Source organism: Bombus terrestris, chromosome 5, assembly GCF_910591885.1.
Source record: "Bombus terrestris chromosome 5, iyBomTerr1.2, whole genome shotgun sequence".
Classification (NCBI taxonomy): Eukaryota; Metazoa; Arthropoda; class Insecta; order Hymenoptera; family Apidae; genus Bombus; species Bombus terrestris.
In genome coordinates, this window is record NC_063273.1 from 9219749 (window position 1) to 9238052 (window position 18304).

General features: G+C 39.1%; 1 protein-coding gene and 1 long non-coding RNA gene across 5 annotated transcripts in view; one reads left to right on the forward strand and one right to left on the reverse strand.

The window, feature by feature from the left end:
• The window catches only part of LOC100643801 (protein grainyhead), a 161890-nt gene that overhangs the window by 130005 nt on the left and 13581 nt on the right, over nt 1-18304 (reverse strand). For 3 of the 4 annotated variants that reach the window (XM_020862973.2, XM_012308451.3, XM_020862974.2), the window contains exon 3: nt 12443-13218. In XM_020862973.2, coding sequence (XP_020718632.2) covers nt 12443-13218 — 776 coding nt within the window. The remainder of the gene's footprint in view (nt 1-12442; nt 13219-18304) is intronic. The other variant, XM_048405852.1, reaches the window with a different exon arrangement.
• Nucleotides 1-18304, forward strand: part of LOC125385119 — a 196303-nt gene that overhangs the window by 118114 nt on the left and 59885 nt on the right. The gene's annotated exons all lie outside the window — the stretch shown is intronic.

An 18304-nucleotide genomic window follows, 5' to 3' on the forward strand; every position in this document is an offset into this window, starting at 1 on the left:
GTCAGTGCGAATCTACGTGTAAATCGAGCCTAGGAATTTTATCAACTTCCACTGCCACTTTCCACCCATGAAACCCAAATTTTTCCCACGTGCACGATTCGCAGACCGAGATTTCCACCGTGTCCAGGGTAAAGTCGCAAGAAACGCATCGCAATTCAGCTTGCAGAGTTCATCGAGGACCGGTATCGATCTGGAGAGCGCGTTGCTCGCGAGAGGATGCCGGGACTGCGGCCCTACGCTTGGGTATGAGTAATACGTTCAGGCATGTCCGATCTCCAGGTTCGCAGGCACGTCTCTGCCGAGTGAGATTTTTCTTGCACGCGCCGCGTGCACGCACGCACGCTCGCCGACCGCGCCACTTCTTTCCCTTCCCTTATTTCGGCATTAGTTCTTACCGGCCTAAGGCAACATAAGGACACCACCACGACGACTAATTGGAGTTCTTTGGCCGCCGGGGACGAGCTACGTGCATCCATTTCAAGTACAATTAAAATCGTTTGGGAAATCGCCAGCTGGACGCCGGTCGTTCCTGGTGAACTGCCAGCTCTGCTATCAGGGGAGTACGTATGAGGTTGGAACGTGTCTGCACCGTGAAACTGATGCAGGGTTAATCCTCTTTTTGTATTATATATATAGAGCGTTTCTTTTATCTGGAAAACTCGAAATATTTCTATAATCTGTAATCTGTAACTATGAAAAAAATGTTTCAACAGAAGCTGTTTCGCTGGCAAGAAGACATCGTATGGTGCAGATTATCTTTTTACCGGTCGAGTACAGTGGAGCAGATTTTAACGCCAACTTCATTTTTTTAAACAGAATGATATATTTTTCCCCCGTAAAAAGGTATTAATATAATTCTGTCGAGAAACCATTAGTTTGGTAGATATTTTAAGTTTAATTTGTCAAGTTTAACGTATGAGAGATAAGAAGTGGTATTTTTGTGTTTACCTTCTCTGTGCCTTAGCCTGGAGTCGATTAACGGGAGTTCAGGGAGATACATTCGTTAAATCGGATATTGCGATGACGTCAGTTCGGATGAACGAAGTTGAAATAAATCGAGTTCTACCGTATTGTATTTTTATTAGCCATGAAAATATAATGTATTCTATAAGCTAATGCGATGTCTTAAAAAGCTGTTACTGCTAAATCGAGCTGAAACGCAGATAGAACGGTATATACGAAGATGATTGATTTTATTATACGGACCTTTCAGAAGCTAGATTGATCGACTTCACTTTTTATTAATTTGCGAGTTCCATTGCATAAATGTACGATTAATATTCAACGCTTAAGAAACACATAAGTTACTTCCAGAAGCTCGTTCATCACAAGACAATGATATAAGCAATAGAAAATTCCAAGATAAATTTAAATCGCAGTCCGCGATTATGATATCTATACTATTAATTAAAGTATCCGTCTAGAATTCCATAAATAATTCTCGACCATTACCATTTTCTACTTTCTACACTTCCATTTCACATAGAAATCGTGTCTCGCGAACCAATAAAAGATCGCGCCTCTGTAAACAAAATTGAATTCAAACGACAGCTAGCGGATCTAGGTGAGATCTAGATACGGAAAAACAGGCGAAAAGAAGTTCACGAGCTGCGTGTTCGACCGCGAGGAGATATGTCGACACGTGGAACGCAGGCCTGGCCTGTTATCTCGCGTATCGTAATCAGTCAGCGGCGCGAACAGAATTTGTCTTTGCGTCAGCCGATTTCCATTGCTGAATGATTACGATACGGTAGCGACCGGATCGCGAGCCAATGGGGAGAGAAAAAGGGGCGGAAGGGGCGCGAGGGATATTGGGAAATCTTATTTCTAATTTTAGTGCGTGTTATGAACCGATAGATCGTTACGCTCCGGTGATCGTAATAACCGACGGTTTGTACACAGGTAAAAAAGTGTCTGATCAAAGTTTTTTCGGGAAAAGTGCTGGCATCTCGTTTCATATTTTCTGCTCCATGATATTAAGTCGTATTATGAGATCTGTCGTTTTTGCTCTAAATCTCGACGAGGTTCTCGCAGAATTTTTTACCTGTCTGCATAGTTTCCTAATTAATATCGGTCTTTAATGGTGAAAATTTATAGACAATTAACAGAATGATGGAAATATGGTAATTATGTGTTTTATACATTTTACAAAAACGAGATAGTTACGGTGACGACGATGTCTGAATATTTGTTGGCAATAGGTTCTCACTTATTTTTCCTTTGTTTATCTGCAAGCTGTAGATGTAAGGACAAATGGACAAAGATAATTATTGATATTCTCGTACAAAAATTTTCAGCAAATTCCAAATTACGGAAGATTTTATAAGTTAGAAATAGAACAATTAAATTCCATACAGGAAAGTGTTTTGGAAGACGAGAAAAAAGTATCTTTGCACTTTGTAATTTTATGTCAGCTTCGCGACCACGGGGCAAATACGTTGAGCGATCTAATAGATATGTTTCTAGCTATTTGTTGGTAGATTTAAAATTGTCTGGAAGTCGCGAAGTTATAAATGATCATCGTCGTTAATTGATGGTCATCGTTGGAATTTGAGAAAGTAAGTTTCACCGGCAAAGTGACTTCCCCTGTGATACTCTGATAGGTCGACACGCTAAAGACCGTAAAGGATAAGGATATAATTTCTACGAGGAAAGGATATTAACTTATTGCACGCGGGGATGTTAATTTGATTTACATATGTTATCGATTGCAAAAGATGGAGATCGTTGCACCGGTTGTTGCGGCTTTTAAGTACCACGTATGGCCGAGACGTAATTACCATTTACCTATATTTACCCACGAGTAATTACTGTAATTTATTTTCATGTAGGATAACGCTTTAGTAATCGTTTTTATCGTTTACTAGGAAACACTCTTTCTTTCGTTAAAGTATATTCAAACTTTCAAACTCTATATTCCTCTTAAAAACCATACAAAAACTCAGTCTTTTGCTCTGTCATCCAGAGATGTTATGAAGTATCCTTCAACCATCTCTATTCGTTGCCTTAGAAATCACAAAATACGCCCTCTTCTTCGAGTAATTCAATCCGACCATTTTCGATCATGTCGCAAGTAAACAAATTTAGATGAAACTTCTTCTGCAAGTCGGCCTTCCTTTACATTTAATCGTTCTTCGGTACAATTCAAGTGACTGCTTCCCTTAAAAAATACAGGATTCGTCCCTATCCTAACCAACCCCGTCTCTACAAAACCCAATTATTTCTAAATTTACAAAGAACAACGCAGACGCTTGGCCTGAAGTACTCTTCAACTCTAGAACTCGAACATTTTCCCGAAAAGTCACGAAACTCGAGCCTTTCTTTTCCAAATCGACTGAGATTAAACGGAGCTTGTATCAAAAATCAGCCGGCGTTTCATTTTTAATCACCGTTCGATCCAATCGAAGCGACCCCTTTCATCGGAGAATCGAGTCAGCTCGTCAGACTTTCATCGATCGATGAACCAGCCGCGACATAATCGTTTCTTCTGGACATTGTTCGAGAGTCAGGGGCTCGCGTCCCCGGAAGCCGCAAAAACTCGGGAACCGCGCATATATGTATACCCGCGGGGAGGCGGTGAACGCTGAAAACACGACGGATCAAAGGCGCCTCCGAGCGGCGCAAGAAGCGGGTGCGGCGATCCGCGAGGACAACGAGACGAGGACAGAGCGAGGGATATGTCCGGTTTACATTCTGCTTTCCGCGAACGCGAAACTTTTTACCATGATGCACCGTCATTACGGCAATTTGCCGCGCATACGAAACGCGGCCCCTGGTTAAACTCGAAAATTCGAGCTACAAGCGAGCAAGGAGAAGCCCCACCATTTCCTTCGTTCGTTCGTTCAATTGCAATTTTCTGGTCGTCGTTGAGCGGATCTTCTTGCGAAATTTTCTGAGATGTTTGTGTTTTTCTTTTTATCGTTGTTGTGCCGATTAAAAATTGTCTCCTTCTGCTATTCTTTGAATAGGCGCGTCGCATCGACAATACGATCATTGGCGAAGGTTTTCGCTTGTATCTCCTCTAAGATCTTCTACTATGTGTCTGTCCGTTTGATAAATTTCCAGAGGCTTTCTCTACTTTTGTTTCGAAGTGAGTGCTTGCGTAAGATTCTTGGGGTTTTGAACGTGTTGCGTGGTTCCTATAATTTCGTGCGTTTCAGAATCATGCGTTGTACCGTGACTGGTAATGTAATAGAAACTTGTAATAGTAACGTAATTTGTTCTTAACAGAAATTCGTGCGTTACGCTTGTGTGTTCAATTAGCAGTCTGAATAGCTTGATTTGGTCGTTTCTATTGTATGATGGTTCGGAGGCGAGATTCGAGTATAGCTTTGCTGTTTTATGTAATCTTGTAGAATTTATGCCAGTCCATCTCTCATTTCGCCTCTCGAATAATTTCTCTAGCTAATAAATTTCTTAATATCTTTGGATGGCATACCGAACTCGCCTTTGATAGAAAAAATCGGTATGATGAATAGCTTGCGAATAAATTTCCCTTTTCCATGTATTAGGTCGTCCGAAAAGTTTCTTTCGTTTTATAAGGAAATAATGAATGCACAACATTTTCCGTTTTATATTATTTTATCGAATTACGTATGATCCTTTTTGTTCTATCAAATTAAAAATCACAATGTTCGACAGATTACGTTTCATGTTTGTATAAAGATGCGTCGTTGTAAAAGACGTGTCTGTAAAAGAAAGACACTTTTCGGACAACTTAATACTTTATAAAATATCCTGTTGCTTTTTTTCAACTAAATTTAAAGAAGTTTTAGATTAGGCGCATTTCAAATTAAATACTCCGTAAATTGGTTACGAATTGAGATAGTACACATTATCGATCACTTCCAATTCGACTGTACTAATTTTTCTCGAAATGTTTGCGCTTAATATCTTGTACCTTTTACGTACGTTCTCATATATCGTCTTCAAATTTGACCGATACATAGAATTACGAAATTCGCCTCTTCTTAAGATATTCATTTTTTTTCATATTTGGATGAATTTTACAATCAATTCCCATTGAGAATTATAAGTAAACTTTTCTGGAATGGTACTATGTCGTGTTTAATAAGTGTTTATCGCGTGTTTGATTCTAGTTGAATCTAGTGCTTAAATCTAAAGTGTAATATCTTTTTAGCACGCGGATTTGATCCGACGTGTCAAGTAATTGAGTAACTAGTGGGTTTTGGTGGTTGTTAAGTCTTATGTTATATCCGTTACTGAATTTGGATATTTCTTCTTTGACTGAAGATATTCATGAAATTTCGAAATATTCTATCTATAACGTGCACAAACTATACACATCGATGTTTTCCAACCATAAGTGTTCGAATACTTTGGTGAGTCACTGCGAATATATTTATTTATAGTTTATTCTAGGAAGAAAATATATAATCTATTATACGTTGCATGCAGGCATCGCATTAGCATCTGGCGAAGGAAAAGGAGAAGTGCGCGTTGCGAATCTCGGGTCGAAACGTTTGCGAGCTGGTCGTAAACGCAGACACGGCCCGCGGGGAGGTCTGTCAAATAAATAATCCGCCGAAAGCGTGTACACGGCACGGCTCGTGCCTGTATTGTTCCCGTGTGACGTCACATCCTCGAAAACACTATTATTACAGGCCCTGTGCACCCACCTTCGCCGCATTAGCATAGATTACGAGCGCTCCCCTTCGAGCGGTCCCGTTTTTCTTCGGTCAGATCGCGCTTCCATCGCGGCGGATTTATTAAACGGAGGCCATTTTCTGGTCCCCCGCTAGGCTGTTGCGTTACAGTGTTCTTTGTTGTTCCTCGGGATCGACGTTAACGCGGGTTCAACGATCTTGAATCCTTATTAGAGCGAATGAAGATTTATTCCTCGATATTCGACTCTTGTCTTTTACATTGCGTTAGGTAATCGTCGTTTGGATAAATTAACTTTGCATGTCGTTTGCTCTGTCGCGATTTACACTCCATTTTGAGTGAATATCAAATACTTTTCGATCTTCTTCGTATTTTTCTATCGCGCGAAATTCTAAAAATTTCAGCAACTTTGCCACCTTAAATTGTTCAAATTCAATCCCAGTTTAATCTCACACGAGAAAATCGCACGAGTATTTTTATTGTTCGTAACGATCGACAAGGCGATTTCGATGTCTTTAAAAGCTTCAGCACGTGGAACTTATATTTTCATTCGTGTATATTAAATTTCTTTTTTCCTTTAACGGAGTTGATAATCGAATTAATAAGGCGAATTCAATAAGCGAAAGTAGCAATATGCAAATCTCGAAGAAGATTCCATACGTAGCAACGTAGTAGTTTTCGAATATCGTCTTAGCTCGTCATATGTTTGTTTAAAAATGCGTTCAAATGCATTCCATTCTTATTTAGATATCCAGAGAGAGGGAGAGAGGTACAATTAACTTATAGAAATAGCTCGACAGCGGCGGTGAACTTTCACGTTAATTTAATTACAGACCACGGATCGGCTATAATTTGGCTGATTGGAAAAGGAATGTGCCAGCAGCGAGATCTTGCGAGTACCTTTGCGTTAAAATCGCGACGAATGGACTAACGAAAAGAAAAAGGAAACGCTTCGTCGCCTTGTTGCGAAACTTTCGGTTCGATCAAGCGGACAAAGAATGTTTTCTACGAAAAAAGCAGTTTCCTCTTTTTCTTTTCGTGCGTGAGAGACGCTCGTCAGGAACGTTAACCAGCGCACCGTAATTTCGTTGAAGGAATCGCGCGAAATATATGCAAATTTCACCGCGGCCGGTCCCGAGCATCGCGCTCTTCGTCTCGTATTTTAATTTTATGCCGCGTATCGCAATTTAGTTTCGTATTTCTCAACGTTCGACCACTCCTTGCCGCACCACGAATGTATCAAACCCCTAAGGAAGTCACTTGGTCCACGTAATTCTTCGATAATAAAATGTCTGAGAAACGCGAAAAATAAAAATCACTGGTAATTTCGCTTCATTTTGTCAGTTAAACGAAATTCACGTAAACACAGTCGGGATAATTTTATATCGGGAGCGAAACGATAATAAATATTTTATTTGCAGAGTCAAACCGTTGATAAAGAAACGAATGAAGTATTTATGTAATTTTTATCCAGTAGAAATTACATCGAATAATAATTCATTTCTGGTTTCTGTACATTATTCATTATCATTACAGGTTACTGTAATATAACGAGAAAAGTCAGAGAAGTCGTATGCGATTCCAACTATCGATCATTACACTTCGTTCTGAATAAGTTTTATCGGACGAAGCAAATATCCGAGTAAAGTAGACGATATATTCTCTATCGTGATTTCAAAATGTTAATGCTTACAGTACCAATCGACGCTAAACCATGCAGAGAATAATCTTGAAAGAGCCGAAAGATTCAAATCAAACGACGATAAAACTCCTAGATATAGTTCACGAAACGTCTATATGTTTTGTCGAGAATAATATTAATTTAATTCATAAAGAAACCGAGAAATTCACGTCAAAGGGTGAAACGATTGTCTTATTAATGATTTTAAATAACGATAAGAAAGTTAAAAGAATAAAGTGACCCAAATAAAATGAGCGAAGAATGCTGAAGAGAAATTCGCCAAATCTATTACTTTCCCCGGAATAATATTAATCAAATATTCGATACACCTTGACCGTCGTTTCGAAACGCTTACTCCGAGAGTCAACGACTTCGATCCACGGGTTCATAAATATGCAAGCATCGCGAAATTGAATGCATTAATATTCAATATGTCGTGACACGGCGATTAAGCTCGATAAACAAAGGCGGACGAATTTTAATCAAACGCAACGTATCAAAGCTTCCCGCGGCGCTTTCGTTTCGCGACAACAAAGAAGGACAAAATGGCGATAAACGGTGGCCGGGTAACTCGATGGCGCCGCGTGCTTCGAGGTCGAATTAACATCTCCGTTGTTCCGCTCGTCCAGTTATTTCTCTTGACGCGACCTGCCGGATTATCGATAGGATTCAGCCGCGACGAATCGAGAGTTCGGCTCGGATTTCGTAGATGCGAGCGTTTAAGCTCCGATATAAGTAGCTTAAGGAGAAATACTGGGAAAAATCTGATCTGTAATAGCTTCCACATCAGTCGTCAGCCTTTTTCACCCATTTTAATCTGATTATCGCCTTCTCATCGTTTGCTGATTGATCGTTCTTTACGAAGATCCGGAGGAAGTATGTTTTTACACGTATGACGACCACCAGAGAAAGATATAAGTAAATAACAATATGCGATGATAGATAAAAGTAAATAATAATAAATTTTGTTTGCAATATTGGGGCCCTGTATTTGATGGTTAGAAGAATATCTTAATTATTGTATGTAGTTGGCAAGAAGATTTTTTAAATCCTTTCAGAGATCAATTTCGGTCTGTTAAAACAACTGAAATAGCTGATAAATCTACAAAGTTTCCTAAATGTTCGAAATATCTAAGGTCAAATAAAAGGGGAGAAATTTGATAATGTGAAATAAATGAAACGATTTTAAAGAATCTTTTCCTCCATCAAAAGAATCATTTCTCCTCTCGTGTGTTCAAGCTAGCAAACCTACGTTGCCTTGAGGTAGAAGCAAGCTTTCGAACAGACAGTTTGCTCCTTTTCCCTCGAGACATTCCCAACAAGTTTTTCCTTTCCTTAAATTTTTATGACGTGAAAGCGACAGAATTGTCGCTGATGGTCCCTTGTCGCTTGTTACCGAATGGTGAACAGAGAAAAAAGGATTCCGCGGAATTTGGTTTCGGAAATATTGAAAATATTTATAATAAGAGAGAGAGAGAGAGAGAGAGAGCGAGGAATAAAAAGCGAAGAGAAACAGACGGATAGGCGTAGATAGAGAAGGAAACACATGGAGACGAGAGAAAGGCGGGGAGAGAAAGAGAGACACGGTTGTTTTCGAGGCCCCCAAGGTCTCCACGTGCATATCTTACGACCGATTAATTGCAGTTGATTTTTATTTGTTGCAAAAGAGCAAGGTGTGCGGCGACCGGTGCGTTTAATGGTTATTTGTTCGCGATATTTCGTGCTATGTATGCGTGTACTGCATACAGATCGTTTCTAAATGCGCGTTACAATGTGAACCGAAAAATTGGAACGGCGAATGAAGATTTCTCATATAGATAGAGAACGTTATCTTCGTTAATTTTGATATTTAATTATGATACCGTTCATCGATCCGAATGCTGTAGATTTCCAATTTATAATTTTTATAAATTTCAGGAGAGGGGAATAAATTATGGAATTATGGCGTACCAAATTCCTCAAATCGAAAGCTACTGGTCAGTAGCCTTTCTTTTCAATTTCACAGCAAAGCAATGACTACTGATTTTAGCTTTATCCGCAATCTGGTAAAGTTTTAAAAGCAAAGATAAATTACTCTAGCGACCACGGCGCTCACCACTATATCTACCATAAAATTCGCGCTAACATTCCTCCGCTAAAAAGGCAACTTTTTATTTTCTTCGCCCATAAATACATCGTTCGCCACTTAAATTCTAGAAATATTCGACTCCAGGTTCTCCCGTTGTAATAATTTTTGCACTGCATTTTCTCGTTCCTTCTGTTCGTTTCTTTTTCGTTTTATCTTTTTTTTCTTTTTTTCTTTTTTCGGATTATTCATTGTGTCACGGGTGGCTGGTCAGGCGCGCAGTTTAATGCGCGCGCGCGCGCGCGCGTTCGACATAGCGCGGAAGAACGTCATTTCTAAATATACTAGGCAGAAACATTGTTCCTCCGTTTAGTGGTATTTTGCTTGCACGAGAATATATGGAGATACGAGCGCGATAGGGAAACGTTACAAATTAGTTGATCGAGATCTTAATTGCATTTTGAGTTCGACGGATCCTTCGGAATAATTCGCGCACGGGGTGGTACCCGTGGAGTAAGCGACGCGTGGATTATTTATTCGACGCTCTCACGCGTGTACCGTATGATTCAGGTGCAGCATAGTGGAAATTGGTGGGCAATTTTCTCATCGAATACGTTGCTTGTTAGAAATATGTCAAGCGAAAATAAACGACGTTTTCTGTCTATCGACAGAATAGTATGATAATAATTAACGAACGATCGATGAACCGATAGCGATAATTTATAATTTATCATCTTTAGTAGCTTATTCAATAGTCAAACAATTTATGAGCATAAATATAAATATAAAAGTTTAATTGTAATTAAAAATAGAAAATTTATAATCATAAAAATAAAGCGAATAAATTGATAAGACCAAAAAAGAAACATAACGAACGATGTTTTTTTGGAATGAAAAATGAATGATATTTTCTTTCATTCCTTAAGTTGCAACATGTATTTCCTCTGCTTCTTCTATTTATATAGAATGAATATAAAACAGCAGGAATTTGCGGTACAGTCCAATAAATACTACAATTGAAATTTTTTAAAAATTGTACTTTTCATATTGCCTTTTAAGATCGTGATTCCGGTGGTTTCTTGTAAGTATCCATTACCCTAGTACATGTTGTATCTTATCAAATTAATAAATAAATTATTTTTTCCCTACTTCTATACACTATGCTATTCCTTGATACTTTAGAGTTTCGCCGCTATTGAAGCATACTTTGTGCCGCCGCTTCAGTTGTCTAGCTACAATACTACTGAAGCGTATGTAGCGCCACTTTAATTGTCTGATTACGTCTGATACTACTGACGCAACTGTTGCGTCTTTGCTTTCTTGCATTCAATAAACCGACTTATATTAAATATCTCGTGCTTTTTATGTATATTTTCAGATCTTGTTTCAAACTTTATCGTTATGGTCATGACGATATATTCTCATTACCAAATTGCGAATTTGTACGCATTTATAGAAAATTCGTATGTGCAAAATTGCATAAAACGTGTATAACACGAGGAAACATATTTTTATGATACTTGGTAAGTAAAACAATATTCCAATGAGATTTTACCTTGTTAAATTAATTTCTAATTAAGTTTTCAAAATATGAATTTGCGTAAAAATCCACAGTCTGCTCGTTGCCAATGAAACTTCAAAATGTTTCGTGCAACACATACGATATGTTCATTTAATGTTTCTAAAAAATTTCTAATTGTCCAGTACTTTCATAGAACCACTGTATAATACGATCAAATAATTGCAATAAGGCCAAACTGACAAGCAGAACGACCGATCGGCAATGGCGAACGTCCTTGCAGGGCACACTGCGTCTGCGTGACACTGTATAGTCAGGCGGGCGCGAGCAACACGGCGTCCTAATAATAAATTCTACGCAGCAACGTGACTTATCCGCGACCGTGCTCGCGGGTAGGTGTGCGCAATAATTGTTAATTGTCGACGCTGATACACGAGGCCGATAACGTTCGCCGTTTCAACGTGCTCACGCTCTCTCGCGCGCACACAACAGAGCTATTCGATTTTTCCATGCCGGTGAACAGGCTACTGTCCACGTGCAGACACTTTCCTCGCTACTTTACGACTTATTAAGGCGCGACACCGTGCAACGATACGTTACTTGCTCGATATAGAGCCGCCTCGAAATGCTCGTATGCGATTCCTCGCCACGCCGTGACTCGTTCCGCAGCGGAATTTCATTTTTCCATCTCGTTAAATTCTACACGTACGATTCGTTCCGTTTTCTGCGACGACGAAGCTCGTTACTTTAAACGGACGAGGGAATTTTTGTTTCTTAAGATTTTGCAACATTGCCGCGTATGCCAATGTTAATTAATATCTGTAACGTTATTTAAAATGGATCAACGCTTTCGCGGTTTCTTGCGTATTTTTGGAATGAACTTTATTCGTTGACATTTTACTTAATGCAGCCTTCGACTTCGATCTGGCACAGATTTGTATAATGTGACAACGCTTTCTGATATAACAGACGCGATACAACATAACAAACAAATATAAAACGAATGTTAAAAATTTCATCGATTATCATAATGAGACAGCGTGAATCTTCATCAGCTAAGAATATATCTAAATTCTTCGATAGAACGTGATTTCCACTTTACCAAAAATACTTCGAAGTACTTACATTTCCATATTCCACCACATCATCTTAATTTTTGTATTTTCTCAGAAAACACGCAAGATTTTGATTTCTCCTAACAACTAAAATCTCCTTCACCACCTAAGAGCTGCGAATTTTTATGCATTTATAGAAATTTTAGCAGTGCAGTATGCAAACGTATAGTATGCACATAATTTATCAAAAATATATAAACTGTCCTATGCATAGTATCCATTATAACATTTAATCAAAAAAGAAATTTCTAATTAAATTTCATTCTTTCGACTGTACCCACGAGAGCATAAATACTATTGTTAAAAAAATGTTTAGAGCTGTATGAATGTTTCGCTAAGTTTCATCTTTTAAATTGTATCCATAAAATAAATTTAATAATATTTATTTACATAAAGATCCGCAGTGGTATCAATAACAAAAATCATTAAACACTTACCCTGCACGGAGGGAAGCAGCAGCGGCAGCGGCAGTAAGAGTGAGTTGTTGAGCAGCAGCAGCTCCAGCCGCAGGGTCAGCAGCGACCAATTCCGACAGAACCAACACGGTAGTCGTAGTAGTGGCCGCCGCACAATTTGGAACCGTTGCGTTTACAGCATGGCGAACACTGGGTGGAAGATCATCCTCGTGTTGCAACTGCAATTGAGGATAATGATGCAGATGTAACGCGGTCGTGGCTGACCCAGATCTAGGTGTAACACACGTGGGTGGCAATAACCCAGCTCTTGTGACTGCCGAGGGTGGCGATGGAGATGGCGGTGATGGTGGTGGTGGTGGATACTCGACCACTTGAACGCGATCCGCTTCGTTCTCGTAGATGATCTCCTTGTCGTGCGTGTACATGACGGTTTTTTGACCGTCGTTGTAAATTAAATCGATCATCTTATGCTCACCGACGCTCAGCGTCGTGTTGGCGGCCGCTGCATCGGTGCCAGGCGTCACTCGGCCATCGGTGTCGTCTGTCGCTCGTTGCTGAACGTCGTCTGGATCAGTTTGGATATGTTGTTGTTGTTGATGGGGATGATGGTGATGATGATGGTGGTGACGGTGGTGGTGATGATGGTATTTTGGATGCAGAGAGTGAACCGTCGCTGGTTCGTGCAGGTCTAGGACGTTCACTGGCTGCATCGTGGCCAGCAACACCTGTTGCTCGCTCTCGTTTTGATTCTGGTTGCTCAGCGAGGAGGACGCCGGGGACACTGGCCCCTCCTGCACCTAGTATAGCAAAGATTTCAATAAACCAGTGCCTTTGATTGGTTTAAGCTGACAAATCTGGGGTAGCCCGGGAAAATTTGGAAACTTAAAAATCTGAGCGTTTTCAAATTTAGACGTTCGTAAATTTGGGCATTTGAGAAGTGAAAAGTATTGGACAATTTGGGAATGTAAACGTTTGGGCTTTCGGAAATTTGCGCGTTTACGAGTTTGGATATTAAAAAACGTTGGTAGTCAAAAGTTTGTACATTTAGAAACGTGGAAATATAATAATTTGTGCATTTGAAAATTTTAGAATTTCAAAGAAAATGTTATTGTGATAATAAAGAGTTAGGAAAAGTTATCGTTTGTAGCGGTGAATTATTATATCTGCGATAGAACTCTGTTTACATAAACTTTTTTAGAATATTTTTTTAGAATATTGACATGATCAGTTTCTTTATATTTATAGAAAGCTAATTTGTATGATGGTAATTGTTATCTGTACATCAAAATGTACAATATTTTGTCACCGTTCGTTGGTTTCGAATAGATACACGAGCAAGCCAAACAGAATGGCAACTTTATTAAACGTTCTCCTCAGTTTTTTGCTAACCTCAACCGCTGGCGAACGTGATGATAGCTACTCTCCTAGAGTTACCTCTTAGTAGTCGTAATAGGAATATTCAAAGAAACTAGACAAGACGACGAGTTCAATTATGGTACTTGCCTTTTTATTTGCTACTAAACCTCTCGTTCTGTCAAGGCTCTACCATTAGCGAACGCGGGTACGATTACCATAAGCGATTAGAAAAGTTCTGAACACTGCGAGGAAGTTTTCACACAGATTGATTGACAGATTTCTCTTCTCTAACAGAAACTCTCTTATCGATATACTTTTTATTTTATACAACTCTAAATTATTACTTTCTTCGTGTTTGATCGAAATTCCGACATTCGTTGCTCTCTGACATTTTCAATAAAAATTAAAAGTTAAATCTCAGTTAACGTCTCTGACTTTCCAAAATCTTCAATCATATTTTTTTTTTTATAAATACGACGTAACCAAGATTCCAATTAAAAATTCATAAATTAAGTTTTTCTTCAAAATCTCGTTCTACGATACGAAAGACTGAAAGAACACTGGTCGAGTTCAAGGATATTATCGAGAACAAAAGATGAATCGTCAACCTATTCAGCTGAGGGTTTCAATACTTAGTCGCAAATTTTCAAAGGAGATTAGTTGACGAGGGTGTAGTCCTAATATTTTACAGAGAATCACAGGTTCCATGGGGAATTGAAAGTGGAACGAATCCTTTGTCGACAAGTGACAGGAAAAGTAAGGACAGCATTCGTGAAAGCTTTGAAGTAGGCTACACGAAGCCAACATGCATGGTGTGAGATTAGAAGCTTATATAAATAGCAAATTATATAACGTTGCGTATGTAGGCTTGTGAATATCGATAGACCTGTGGACCAAAATAAATAAAATCCTATCACGAGATATCTCTCATTAGAATTTTCAATAATCAGTAGGTCAGATGCTTATATGAAATTCGTATTTCTATAGAAATTGTTGTCAGATTTATTTCATTTTCTAGTTATTATGAAGTTAATTGGTACTTTATTGTAGACGCTTTTTCTGTATATTACTGTACCTTTAAATTTTACATAAACGTACAATCACTCGTAATTTACTAATTTATTACTCCAGTGCGAGTAAAGCCATCATCAAGGAAAATCACATTGGTGGATGAAATTTCATCTCAGTACCATTTCTCGGTATCTTTCCTTTTTGCTTTAAAGATCAATAAATTCTAACAAATACAGTTCAATATTTTATCATCATTCTGTGTTGAACAAAGAATGTCAAAGTGATTATTTTATTATTATTCCATGACTAAATGGAAAATTATTCCCGACGGTTGCAAGTAAAATTAAATTGTAATATGCGATTATGAGACGATAATATGGGATCAAGAAAATCATAAGGGGTGAAATTTCACCCACGATAGCCCCTGTAACGATCCATGCATCTTTAAATCCAAGATCCAGTCGAGCTTCTCAATTACGCGAACGTTTGTCAATTATCGATAGTCGCGTGACTTCCACAAAATTATTATTTTATCGAGGCACGGTCCGCCGGTTTTAGTCACGGAAATTTACGTCGCGGTACTTTATGTCGTAACGACAGTTTAACATTTTCGAATGCTAATCGACCCGCAATAAAAATCCTGCTGGTTAATCGCTCCGTAGAGACCAGTCCAGCCGAAGTCGAGTCGAATAATAATTAATCCCCTAGGTGTCTGGTAACGCGTCGATCGGCCAATATTTTTAATCGCGCCAGCAAAGATCAAAGTACCACGACGTCCACTCGACTTTCTAACGGAGTCATCGCGTAAGTGATCCTTTTTCGTCACGAAATTCAGGGAAGAACTCGCCGCGTTACTTTCATTTCCGAGACGAATCTAAAGTTGGCTAATGTTAAACCGGGTATTTAATCGCGCCGAGGGATCGCGATTCGAAAGCGGCTCCATCGCGAAAACTCTCTGAATCAAACGATCGCGCTCTTGCGTTTCCTTGATTCGTGGTCCACTGGTTTGAGATTGTCAAGTGACTATGATCGATCGGTGAACAAGTTCGTTTCAAGGATTTTGTGGTCGAAGGGAGCGTGAAGTGTTAGATCCGTTGTTCGAATTCCTGGAATTGGTTTCTTGAAAAGCTGTAGGATTTGTTGGTGGCTTTGAGAAAGCTGAAAATATTTTGACAGATAATATGCCTTTGTCCTAATAAAATGATATATGAAGAATCGGAAAGCATTGGTGGAATTTTTTGACGATACGAGGATCACGACTGTATATTCAACAGGATGAGGAACGTTTCTAAAAATTGTTTAAATTATGAAATTTATCGAGCATGAAACCAAAACGTATCTTGTATCATCGTGTGTTGTCTGTTATCTAAACTATGATAAACACAAATATGATTACAGAGATATTAATGATCTTCAAAGTTAGCATATATGATTCTTAAAATGGACATGTGAAGTACAAGACGAATATTTCTACATAATATTCTCGGAACATTCTTATGAACAAATAACGTCGCCAATATTAGTATACGCGTGATTTTATCCTGTCACGTTATTCGATAAACGGTCGCTCTGAACAAAACGCGATAATATTCTTGAATAAATTTGTAATAATAAAAACTCGAGATGGAAGAATTATCTCGTGTGCATCTTCTTCATCTGATTACACGATTAAACATGCTCGCACAAAGAGAGGATGCAAAATGCTTCTGCTCATACCACGACTAATTCCATCATTTAAAAAAGTGCCTAAAAAAGGAGTGGAAAGAAAGACATAATAAAAGAGGGACTTAAGCTCAGAAAGTTGCCGCCGTCTCGTGAATAAGTGTGTCCCATCACGCTAACGACGTCGTTTGGAATTTCCCACGTGTTGTCGGTTTATGGCGGTTTATGGCGCTTTCCAATGGAATCAGGCCGAATTACCGCGAACCTTCTCTCTCCCTTCCTCACATCTCTCGAGGAGTCCTCGGACGAACGAGCGTGCAATGTCATTTACGATCGTGCACCGTCCATTAACATAATTAACAATATCGTGAGTCATCTGGTTAATATTCGAGTTTCACTGGCGGCAAGTCACCGTCGTCGCCTCGGGTATCGGTCAGACGACATGATAAGTTATTTTTTTTTTCTGGGAATACCTGGTACAGTTTGTTTCGTGTCTAACGGGTTGATTAATGACATTCCAAGTTGTTAAGGCTGAACTTATTCAAAATCTTTTTTCTGAATGTATGTAATATATTAGATACGCTCCTTTTTTTTCTTTTGTTGCCATAATAAATCGTTTAATCTTTCGTACTATGAGAAGTTTCGAAAAAGTTTCGATATCATCGATCAGAAATTTTAGCTCAATTTTTTGTATTATGAAATGCGTTGGACATTCTGATTAATCGCGTTAAACGCCTTTCAAGATACAGAGATCTGTAGGTAATTTAACTTTACCATCCTTTTGCCCAACCTCATTCAAAAACTTCCCAGTTTGTAAACCCAACTTTCAATTCACATTCACAATCTTCTCTTTTTCGGAGTAAAATTTCTCACTTCAAAAACCTCCATCGTGTTCAGAGAATTAACTGCAATTTATTCCTACCCGAAAAAAAACTTTACGGTTTCAAAGCTGCCTCCACGAGAATATACCACCATGGTAACTGGTCAATCCTATGGAATACTTGTCAGAGTGTGAAGAATTAATCCTCGATTGATTTAATCCGCCAAAGGCATCGCTCGGGCAGGTGCAAAGGCTCAAAGCCCATTTCACTTTATACTCGAAACACCCTCCAGTCCCACTATCCCTCCCAAACGAGTGTGCGAACGATAACACTCGTAATAACCCACACGAGGGGTGGTCGATGTTTGACGAATATTAATCAGCTCGATTACGAAGCCTCCCGCGGTCATGACATGACGTTAAGATCACTCGTCGATGAAAGCATATACCAACTTCATTCGAAATCTAATCGCCGATCGCCAGGAAAATTTATCGCGGTCGTCCGAGCGTGTTGATTCACATGCAATCCTGCGACCGAATCTATTAGTTTTTACGACGTTCTACACGCGCCAACTCGAAAATGACATCGATGGATGAAAGGGAAGAGGATCATTAGAAAGGAAATATTCGTTATTTATCCTGCTCACGAATACGCGTTTTACGGTTTCCCAGAGCTGCTGCTGGATGTTATCTCGGGATTATTTATTGAATAACTCGTACACGACCGGGTGTCGAACGACGGCCTTGTACCATAGATTCAATCTAGTATCGCTGTCAAGGTAGAAGATTACGTAACCACGGGCATCGCGATAGTACTTCAGAGGCGTGTTGAAAGTTATTAGACGGTGATTGGCCTTGTACCTGCTTGTGTCCTGACTTTCTGATTCTTCCTCTCTTTTTTCATTCCTCGTTCATTTCTTTCTTTTTCCCTTTTTCTCTACTTAGTTAATTCCGTAATTGATTTCAGCGAGCAACTGTAAAATTTTTGTCCGGTATAGCCATCGAACGTTCCTCGTTGTTGCGTAGGTTCGTTT